This window comes from Chinchilla lanigera, unplaced genomic scaffold, assembly GCF_000276665.1.
Source record: "Chinchilla lanigera isolate Chin_1 unplaced genomic scaffold, ChiLan1.0 scaffold00017, whole genome shotgun sequence".
NCBI lineage: Eukaryota > Metazoa > Chordata > Mammalia > Rodentia > Chinchillidae > Chinchilla > Chinchilla lanigera.
Genome location: NW_004955418.1, coordinates 89,879 through 101,331, shown reverse-complemented (window position 1 = coordinate 101,331; position 11,453 = coordinate 89,879). Strand labels below are relative to the sequence as shown.

Here is an 11,453-nt window from a genome sequence, read left to right as displayed (position 1 = left end):
AAAAAAAAAAAAAAAAAGAGAAAGAAAGAAAGAAAATAATAAAGGTTAGAGCAGATGTAAATGAAAATGCCAATATAAAGCAATAGAAAATCAAAGTGGACTCCTTGGTAAGATTTTAAAAATTGACAAACCTTTAATAAAACTGCTGAAGAAAGGGAGAAGGTTCATATTACCAAAATCAGAGATGAATGTGTGACATTGCTACCAAAGTTACTTTTAGAGAAATAAAAAGATTATAAGAGAATACTACAAAAAGTTGTACACTACAAATTAGAGAACCTAAATGAAGTGAACAGTTTCCTGGAAACACATAATTCCAAAAACTGACTCAAGAAGAAATAGAAACTTTGAGTAGACTTATAACAAGGAAAGACAAATGACCCAATTAAAATGGGCAGAGGATGTAAAGACACATTTTTCCAAGAAAGAAACAGGAATGGCCAATAAGCACACACAAGCATGCTCACCAACGTTAGTTATTAGAGAAATACAAATGAAAGCCTCAGTGTGATACTACTCACAATCACTAGGTTAGCCATAGTTTTAAAAGCATAAAAAATAATGTTGATGAGGATGTGGAGAAACTAGAGCCTTCGTACATTGCTGATGTAAATGTAAACTAGTGTAATACTATGGAAAACAGTATAGTGATTCTTCAAAAAGTTAAACACAGTGGCTGGAGTTGTCACTCAGTAGCACAGCATTTGCCTAGCATGTACAAAGTTCTAGGATCAATCCCCAGCGCCATGAAAAGTAAAATAAAATACACATAGAATTACTGCATGACCCAGCTATTCCACTCCAGGATATATACTCAAAAGAATTGAAAAGGAGTATTCAAACAAATACTTGTATATGAATCACCATAGCAAAGGTAGAACAACTCAAGTAGTCATCAGCTGACCACCACAAAATGTGGTATATCCATACAATAGAAGCTTATTTGGCCATAAAAAGGCATGTTATTGGCCAGGTGTGGTGGCGCAGGCCTGTAATCCTAGCATGCAGGAGGCTGAGGCAGGAGGATCATTGCAAGTTCAAGACCAGCCTGGTCTACAAGTGAGCATAAGGCCAGCCTGAACTGCACAGCAAGACCCTGTCTCAAAAAGACACACACACACACACACACACACATACACACACAAATGGAATGTTATGTACTACAATATGGTGAAGTTTGAAAACATTTTCTAAATGAATGAAGCCAGACAAAAAAGGTCATACATTGCATGTTTCTATTTATATGAAATAGGTAAATCCATAAAGAAACCAATTTGTGTTTGTCAGGGGCTGGAGAAAGAGGAATTGCAGAATGACTGCGTAGTGAATCCAAGAGTTGCCTCTGGGATGATGAAAATGGCTTGGAACTAGAGAGTTGCAGAATGTTGTGAATGTACTAAATGCTAACTTGTACATAACACGGTTAATAGTTAATTTTATGTTATGTGAATTTTATCTCAGTAAAGACAAGATTTAAAATTGAGTTACCAGGGCCCTGCACGCAGCCGTGCGCGCAGCATCCGGGAGGCAGGCAGCAGGCACCCGGGAAGCGGTGCAGAGACGTGCGCCGGACTTCGGGCCGGCTGTCGCCGCCCGGTCAAGAACTACCATGCCACAGAGAAACACCGACACAATCCACCCGCCCCGCGCCGGCCATGGAGGCCCGCCCGGAGGCGTGCGTGAACCATCCCGACACGGAGAAACTTCTGGGAAAACATGCCACATGGCAGGTCACTCTTGGCCCTGCCCTTGAGAGCCAGAAAGGTCCGGAGTCAGCACAGGAGCAGCTGATGAACAAGGACTCGGAGAACACGAGAGTACCGACGCCCGACGACTCAGGTTGAGCTGACTGGGGATGCGAGAGTCATTCGGGAGCTGGAAACCAGGAGGACCTTGTGCAATACCTGGGGAGACCCCCTGGAGGCCATTCTTCCCCTGACTGTACAGGCTGCGGTGGAGGAGAGAGTGGAGCTCCCGAGAGGTCTGCACCGAGACTTCATGGATTATATGGGTGCCCGATATTCAGATTTTGAAGAACTGCCTTCATGGAGAAGGTGCGTGTCTAGGTTACCTGCCTGGGACACTTTGCACCTGATGATGCTGAGACTGACTAGCGGGCCGAGGACTTCATCCACATGTTCCTGCCGCCTGTGTTGACGGGTGGGGAGAGGACACTAAGGGGTTGCTGGGTCCCAATGCTCTGGGAGGCTGGAGAGAACACCTCTCTGCTTTCATAGACAAGAGGCACTGATAAAGCATACTTCCCTGGATCCCAGGTCAGTAGAGGGACAAACTATTCTTAAAGATGTTTATTACTCAGTCAGCCCCAAATAGTAGAAAAAAGCTACAAAAAATGCCTTTTGCCCCAGATAGCTCTCTTGAGTTGTTAGTAAGAATTGCCCCCCTCAGGGGCTGGGGTACAGCGCCTGCCTGGCAAGCGTAAGGTCGTGAGTTCGATTCCCGTACCGGAAAAAAAACAAACAAAAAAGAATTGCCTCCTCAGTATTCTATAGCTGTGAGGAGGAGGAAGCCAGGCCACCTCAGGAGGGACTGCCCTAAGAAGCCCCCTGGGCCATGCTCTGACTGTAAAGGTGATCATTAGAGGTCGGTCTGCCCTCTGAAGTGAAGGCCCCAGAGCACAGACCCCTCCTACCAGCTGGTCCAACAGGAATGAAGGGGCCCAGGGCATACTCTGCCTTCTCCCTCTGGCCAGACCATTATCTCCAAGGAGGAGCCCCGCGAAATCATGACCATAGAGGAAAAAGTAAACAGCCTGTTGCTGGACACTGGTGCTAGTCTTTCGGTCCTCCTTTTCAATCCTGGCCTTCCTTCCAGCTGTCATACCTCAGTGAAAGGAGTCATGATGAGGAGGTAATCCACTATTTTTCACAACCCTTAGGTTGTAACTACTTTTTAGATCTTTCTTGTATATCTGTTTTCCTGAGAAACCACTTTGAAGATACCAACAAGTATTACAGCAGCCACTGATAATTTTCTACCAATCTGTCTACAACTCTGTAATGTTTTTATTGTTCCTGTTATTTTGTAAATGGATGTATGTTTATTACTGTGTGTTTCCAACAACAACCATTCAGAATAGCCAATGATTATTTAATTGATCACTCATGTATAGCTCTATTTTCTCTAGAAACCATTTTGAAGAAACCAAAGTATAGTACAACAACCATTGATAATTTCCTACCATTTTTGTCTGTAACTCACTATTATTTGTCTATTTGTTATCCTGAGAAACTATCTTGAAGATACAAATAGGTAAAATAACAACCATTGATAATGTCCTACCACTGTGTCTGTAATTCGGTAGATCCCCCTATTACTAAGTTATCCATGTTTTACTGTTTAAAATAAAATAAAATAAAAAATAAAATAAAACTGAGTTACCATGTAGGCCAGCCATGGTAATTGTGGCGGCGCACACGGTAATTCCAGTATTCGGGAGGCTGATGCAAAAGGATCGCCATGAGTTCAAGGCAAACGTGGGCCACAAAGTGAATTCAAGGCCAGCCTGGACTATATAGCAAGACCCTGTGTCAAAAAACCTAAATGAATAAATAAATATGAAGTTAGCATACGACCCAGCAGTATCATTTCTCAGCATGTATTGAGGATGATTGAAAACAAAAACTTGGACATAAATGTTTGGTGCAGCATTGTTTACAGTAACCAAACATGGAAATCACTCAATGTCCATCAGTGGAGAAATGATACACAAGACACAGTATATTTATACAGTGGAATATCACAGTATTTAGCAATAAAAATAAAATTTTGATACTACAACTTGAATGAACCTTTAAAATATGATGTTAAATGAAAAGAAATACACAAAAGATCATATATTGCATGATTTCATTTACTGTATGTGAAAATGACCAAAATAGACATAGCTTTAGTTTAGTTTAGCTGTTTTAGTTTAGTTTAGTTTTGAAATAGGCTGTCACTATATAGTTTAGGCTGGTCCTGAACTCACTACATAACCCGGGATGTCTTTGCATTCACAATGATCTCCTCCTCCTGTCTCAGCCTTCTGAGTCCTGAGATTGCATCATCCCTGGCTGGTCATATCTTTAGAAACAGAAAAATCAGTGAAAAATTATATTAATCAGTAAAAATCATATTAATTATATTTCAACATAGCTAGCTATTTTTTTAAAAAGGAATTTTACCCAATGAAAAAGAGAAATGAAAGAAAACAGTGGAATAGTGTGGAATTTAGAGTAGTTTTTCCTTTTTTGTGTGTGTGTCTTTATTTCTGTCTTGGCTGAGGGGAAGCAGGGTGGGGAATGCATGCAAAAAAAAACATATTTCCTTTTTGGAGTGAGTAAAATGTCCTAAAACTATTGGTAAAATAATCCTGAAATGTTCTAAATTTAGTTACTGGACAGAGAATGGAGGAGAGGAAAAGATAAGAGTTTATTTTAGCCCACAGCTTTGTGATAAATCAATAAAGAGGAAAAAACAAAGCTGCTCCACATTGTTTTCCTACATGGTGAAGGTTAGCCATGAAGGCCCCACCACATTCAGCTTGCAAAACCAACCAAGAAAAAGCAACAAGCACCTGCCTTATAGACTCGCCTTTGATGGCAGCCGAGGTTTAGCATTGTCCTGCCTTCTTGTCTACAATGTAAGCAGTTTATACTTTCTTCTTGCCAGAGTTTCATTTAAAATACCCTGGCTTTTTAAATCTGGTGAACATTTTCCAACTACTATCTTCCTGTGCTGGCTTAGGAAATGTCTTCCAGAATAGGTCCTTTTATTTTTATCTAGCATCTGTAACATATCAATGATCCTTTTATTTCTGGTATCTCTTAATTTTGATTTAACATTGGTGCTGAACAGTGCACAATTTTGTGAGTATACTATGAGCCACTTAGCTTATTTTAAGAGAGTAAATTTTATGGTATATTAATTATATTTCAACATAACATAATTATATTTCAACATAACTAGCTATTTCTTTAAAAAAGGAATCTTACCCAATAAAAAAGAGAAATGAAAGAAAACAGTGGAATAGTCTGGAATTTAGGGTAGGGTTTTTTTTTTTCTTTCTCTATTTTGTTTTTAGGCACTTCTAAATTTGACAATATTTCAACGATATTACAAACTTATAAAATTAATTAGAAATGATTATTTTCTATGGCCACATGATGGGAAGGGGGATGTACCCAGAGCCTTCACATTGTGCTATAGCCCCAGATATTTTTATTTTTTATTTTCAGATAGGGTCTCACTAAGCTGCTAAATTGCCCAGGGTGGGCTCTCTTGTGATCCTCCTGCTTCATCCCCAAAAGTGCTAGGACACACACCTGAGCCACCACAATTGTATTCTTTTTTTTTTTTTCTTGTCTTTTTGAGGCAGAGTCTCACTATGCAGTTCAGAGTGGCCTTGAGCTCGCTTTGTAGCCTAGGCTGGTCTCAAACTCACAACGATCCTCCTGCCTCAGCCTCCTGAGCACTTGAATTACAGGCATGTGCCACCATGCCTGACTTTGTATTCATTATTTTATTTATTTATTTTTTGTCTTTTTTGAGATAGGGTCTTACTATGCAGTCAGGGTGGCCTTGTGTTTACTTTGTAGCCCAGGCAGGCCTTGAAGTTACAGCAATCCTCCTGCCTCAGCCTCACGAGTGCTGGGATTACAGGTGTGTGCCACCATGCCCGGCTTGTATTCATTATGTTTTTTTGTTTGTTTTTTCTTTTTTTTTGTCTTTTTGAGACAGTGTCTCACTGTGCAGTTCAGGCTGGCCTCGAACTCACAGTGATCCTCCTGCCTCAGCCTCCCGAGTGCTGGGATTACAGGCATACGCCACCACACCCGGCTTGTATTCATTATGTTTGAGCACTGAGAAAAGGATACAGATTGGGGCATGACAATACAGTTACTTGGGAAATTTCCAATCTTGGTTTTTGGACATTTAGGTTTTTTACTAGTTTGCAGTTTGATATAATAGAAGGAATGTAAGTGGCTGGAAATGAATTAGAAATGTAAAAATTAAAAAGTAGAAAAACAAAAGTCAGAAAAAATGAGACAAAAGTGCTTGAAGACACTATTTGCAAAACTACCTCTTGTGCTTTTATCAACTTCTGAAGAAATAGTGACTGGAGAGTGCATGTATGGAAAGTGGCGAGCAATTCCGCAAGGTCTCTCTCTTGCTGCATTTGCCCACATCATTTTCCCACAAAGGGTTTTAGCCTGGCCTCCAGGGGACATTAGCATCAGTGCTGAAGAAAGGTGGAGAGACTTTGATGTTGCCCTAGCCAGAGATGGCAAACCTTTCAGAGCATGAGCCTCATAGATTCACCACAACCCTATTTGCTACCCCCTCTGCTCCCAACAGAATCAGAAAACCTCTCAGACTTACAGGGCTCCTGGGAGCTGCAAGATCCGCAAAGCACCTCGCCACACGCCCTGAGTCCCAGTCTCCTCAGGAGGATCAGGCCCAGGACAGGAAATGGTGAGTGTCAGCAGATGGCAAGTCCTGTGGAGGATAGGGTAGGCTTGGGCCAAACGCCTGGGGAGCAGGGCTGCCAGGTGCTGTCCTGTGCTCACCTGCCTTCACGCCCTGTAGCCTGCAAGTACAGCTCTGAGGCAGCTCTTGAGTCAGACACCTCCACTTCACTGGCACCTTCCACCACCCTGAAGGAAGGGGATTCTGAGCTCAGCCACTAGGCACCAGCGTTCTGTGCTGACCCCTAGATTCTCCCATAAAAGTGTCCATAGCCTGTAAGAACTATCCCAGAGGCCTCAGGCTTGGTAAACCTTCCTAAAAACCTCTCATCCTGATGATCTTGTTTTTCCTTGTGTAGACTACCAGGGGTGGGGGCAGGGTAGTAGGTATTGCCCCCTTTCACAGATGAAGAGACTAAAGTCCTGCTTAGTGAGGTACTGAAAAGTACCAGTGTGAGAATGGACTGAGTCAGAACATGGGGGTAGGGGTGGAGTTGAAGAGGTCTAACTAGGGGGAAAGGAGTAAGAGGGCATCTAGGGTGAAGTGTGGGAGGGGGTCCTGCGGACAGACCCAGGCCCTGTAGGTGTGATGCCAAGCTCAGAGCTTCCTTTTGCTGGGATGGGCATGGGGAGAAACCTTTAAGGGGTAGGTTTGGGGGTATCAGCCCTTAAGATAGCACCCTCAGACCCCTGGCCCTGACAACTCACAAGCCAAGAGGGGCCACCTCTAGCACGGACAGGTCCTCCAGCCCTGGAGAGAGCAGGTCCTGGGTCTTCCCATTGGGGCTGATCTGGGATTACACAAACACCCTTGTTTCAAACTGAGCCTTTCCCCTTCTGTGGGGGCCTCTTTCACTAAACAGGGTGCAAGAATTTAGCCATTTTTCAGTCAGAGCAAAAGTGGGCCCAGAGAGGCAAAGAATAGAGAGGGGCTGAACCCAAGTTCCCCTAGGCCCAGGCCCTTTCTACAGCGTCACATGGCCCTGCCTCCCATCCCAATCTCCTCCCCCGCAAGGGTCTCACCTGCACCAAGCTAAGGGTACTGAGCATGCAGTCAGGGTGATGGAGGAGCAGAGCTTCCTCAAACAGCACCTGCAGCAGCTAAGTGAAGAAAGCTGTTCAGAGGGGACAGAGAAAGCATCAGCCTGTCCTGCATTTCCTGAGCATGAGGTCTATTCTAGGCCTCGGGAACACGGTGTCCAGAACAGATTCACATTCACAGCAAGCGGACAAAGAGGCAGGCCTTTTCAGTGGGACCTAGTGCTTGCAGAAGAGGGGCCATGACAAGGCTGTGAGGCAGATGCTTTGATTTGGGGACACTCCATAAAGCCTTACAACAAAACCTTCAAGTTTAGGGTATTATTGGTATTACCAAGAACTGTGAAAAGTAGACTTTCTCCTTGCACAGCACTTTCCCTGACCCTAGCTCTCCAGTTCCAGCTTCTCCCCTGTCCTGACCTCCCAATAGCTGCAAAAACTGACACTGGTAAAATGTCCTTATGTCCTTATGGCTGCTTGGAGCAGCAGCTCCAAGGAGGGACACCTCATCTGGCTGGGGTGGGCAGGCAGATTCTCCAGTGTCTTCTGGGGGAAGTGACACCTGAGCCTCAAGAGACATGTGACAGGGGCTGGGGATTTAGCTCAGCAGCAGTGCCTGACTGGCAAGTGCGAGGTCGTGAGTTCAATTCCCGGTACCAGAAAAAAAAAAAGAGATGTGACATGGTGGCTCCTCACCTGGGGCACAAGTCGGGGTGCCTCTGTTTCCCGGCCCCGGAGAATCAGAGCTACACTGTAGCCTCTGCCCACCGAAGCCAGTGTGGACTGGATGCGTGCCAGTAGCTCCTGCTCTGCCTCCTGTAGGGAGAAACAGGCACATTCCGCCCTCTCAGGTGCCCTGTGCCGCCGGCCCTGAGCACGGGCACTGGGGAGCATCAGTATCCCAGAATTCAGGGGCCTGAGACTCCATCTTCCTCCCATCCCCCTCTCAGACCACCCTACCTGAGCAGCATCGATGCCCAGGACTCTGTCAAAGGTGAGGCATCGTTCCTGTGGGCAGGGCTGGGTCAGCAGTGTCTTCCTCCCCCCCACCTCCACCCTACCCCGTTTACCTGACTCTCCAGCATCTTCCAAGGAGGCAAGTGAAGGCTATTGGGCTCCTCCAGAAGAAGTAAAGGGCTCTGGATCTCCTCAGGGCCTGAGAAAGGCGGGTTTCACATCAACTCTCACCAGGGAAACCAAGCTCCAGGATTCCCACATCCTGCCTTCAGCCTGTACCTTGGTTTCCCTCCCTGCCCGGGTCCAGGCCTGCCTACTCCAAACACTCTCCTGGCTATACTCTCTTTGAGTGTGACTGTCAAGGCTGCTTACCTGACCCTCTTCCGAGCTCCACTTCTACCACCACAATCAGCATGGTGAGAGGGCCCGGAGGGACAGTGTGGGCCTCTGGAGGATGCAGAGCTGCCTGGGCCACACCAGCCCCTGTGCTCAGTGCCTCTCCAGACTCCATGGCTTCCCAGCTTCTCAGATTCCTCTTAATAATTCACATCCCTCATCTGAGGGACCAGGGGTGGGGTTAGGTGACTCTGAACAGGTAAACTATCAAAATAAGTGACATTCTTCTCTCTTCTGAGAAAACATTTTCTGGAATTCTTTTTTCATTTTTGAAAACTTTCTCTTTTTTTATTTTTGGCTTTTTGAGACAGGGTTTTACTGTGTAGTTCAGACAGGCTTTGAATTCACTCTGTAGCTTAGGCTGGCCTCAAACTTGTGGTAATCCTCCTGCCTCAGCCTTCTGAATGCTAGGACTGTAGGCATGTGCTACCATGCCCACTCTTTTATGAAAACTTTCAAACGTAAGTAATAGTGGAAAGAATAGTATAATGAACCACCATGTGCTCAACTTCAGCAATTACCAACTTGTGGCCAGAGTTATTTCTTCTGTTCCACTCTCCATCCCCAGGAAATTATTTTCAAGCAATTCCCAAACATCCTTTTTTTCTTTTTTTCTTTTTCAGTCTTTTTGAGACAGGGTCTTGTTATGCAGTTCAGGTTGGCCTCGAGCTCACTGTGTAGCCCAGGCTGGTCTCAAACTTACAATGACCATCCTGCCTCAACCTCCCAAGTGCTGGGATTACAGGTGTACACCACCATGCCCAGCTTCTAAGCATTCTATTTTATCCCTACTATTTCAATATATATTTCTAAAAGGTATCATTATTTATTTAATTTCTTTTTGAGAGTAAGTCATATACCAAGAAATTTACCCATTTAAAGTGTGATTCAGTGAGGCATGGTAGCACACACCTGTAATCCTAGCACTCAGGAGGCAGAGGCAGGAGGATCACCATGAGTTCAAAGCCAGTCTGAACTACATAGTGAGACCCTGTCAAAAAAAGATAAACAAATGAAGCATGAGTGTTTTTTAGTATATGTATAGGTATGTGCAACCACCACCACAGTTAATTTCATTACATTTCTATCATATTATAAAGAAACTTGAAGCCAGGCATGATGGTGCATGCCTGTAATCCCAATACTCTGCAAGGCTGAGGCAGGAGGATAGAATGTTTGAGTTCCACTTGGGCAATTTAGTGAGACCATATCTCAAAATAAAAATTAAAAAGGGCTGGGGGTGTAGCTCAGGGCCAAGGCCCTGGGTTCAGTCCCCAGTACTTAAAAAAATTTAAAAAGAAAAATAGAACTTGAGGGATGAGGATGTACAAGTGGCACACTGTAGGTCAGTGGTAGAGCACCTGCCTAGCAGGTGCAAGGCCCTAAGTTCAATCACCATCACTGCCAAAAAAGAAGAAAGGAAAGAGAAAGAAGAGGAGAAATCTGAGTCCCCGTAGCCTTCAGTTTCCTAACCCCACCGCACCCACCACAGCCCCCAGCCCTAAGCCCCCCACTTGTCTACTTTTTTGTCTGCAGATTTGCCTATGCCAGACATTTCTTATAAATGGAGTTATGTTCTGTTTGGTCTTTTGTGTCTGGCTTCTCTCACTTAGCATAATATTTTCAATGTTTATCTGTATTGTAACTTCTCTTCCTATGATTGGTTAATATTCCGTGTGGGCTTCTATCGCCAACTACCTGGAACTGGGTCAAATTTCTCAGTAAAAGGTGTGGTCTTCCACCAGACTGCCCTCGCTTCACTCAGAGATCCATGGGCTTTCTTGACTCTGATCAGCTGGTTATATGTTTTGGGTGTTCCCATTACTCCCTCAGGTTTGATAGTTCACTAGAACACCTCACAGAACTCAGGAAACCATCATGACTGCTGTGTCTGACATCAATTTTCTAATAGCAACTGGATGGATGTTCTAGAATTCAGTCTAATTTGGGAGGGGGGTAGTTTGAGAAATGGTCTTCCTATGTAGTTCATGTGCACTATGTAGTCCAGGCTGGCCTTAAACGCACAACAGTCCTCTTGCATCAGCCTCTCAAGTGCTGGGATTAATGTAGTGCGCCACCACGCCTGGCTCTTCAGTTTAACTCTGACACGAAATACCTGAGTCTCATTGTCCAGAGTTTTTATTGAGAGTTCATTATGTAGACATGATCAGTTAAATCATTACTGGTCATGTAACTGAATTTATTCTTTTTTATTTTTTTTATTTTTGGGGTACTGGAAATCAAACTGAGGACTTGCACTTGCCAGGCAGGCGTTTGTGCCACTGAGCTATATCATCAGCTCCATGTAACTGAATTTAATGCTCCAAAGTTTGGAGGAGAAGGAATGACAATTCCAGCCCTTGGTCACATGGTTGGATTTCTGACATGTAGCTGTCTAGAGGCCCAGGCTGGAATCACCATGGAGGACAGCAAGTGGCCTTTGACTGACTCAATTTTATGCTCTTTCTTGTATATAGCTCTCAAAAATAATTATAGAATAAGCTTGGGAGAAAAATGAATGAGCTGAGAAGGAAGCATCCTATGATGTGAAGGGATTAGCCAGCATGGTCTGTGCTCTGTTCCACTTTCCCT

At 44.3% G+C, this 11,453-nt stretch overlaps 1 protein-coding gene across 1 annotated transcript in view; it reads right to left on the bottom strand.

Annotated features, from left to right (window-relative positions):
• The window catches only part of LOC102029966, a 21,866-nt gene extending 12,764 nt beyond the window's left edge, over positions 1-9,102 (bottom strand). Inside the window, exons 1-8 of the mRNA XM_013512889.1 lie at positions 8,838-9,102; positions 8,579-8,664; positions 8,469-8,516; positions 8,205-8,324; positions 7,494-7,571; positions 7,179-7,261; positions 6,573-6,659; positions 6,385-6,501 (exon numbers count right to left, since the gene is read on the bottom strand). Of these exons, the coding sequence (XP_013368343.1) occupies positions 6,385-6,501; positions 6,573-6,659; positions 7,179-7,261; positions 7,494-7,571; positions 8,205-8,324; positions 8,469-8,516; positions 8,579-8,664; positions 8,838-8,976 (758 nt within the window). The 5' untranslated portion in view covers positions 8,977-9,102. The remainder of the gene's footprint in view (positions 1-6,384; positions 6,502-6,572; positions 6,660-7,178; positions 7,262-7,493; positions 7,572-8,204; positions 8,325-8,468; positions 8,517-8,578; positions 8,665-8,837) is intronic.
• Positions 9,103-11,453: the final 2,351 nt, after the last annotated feature.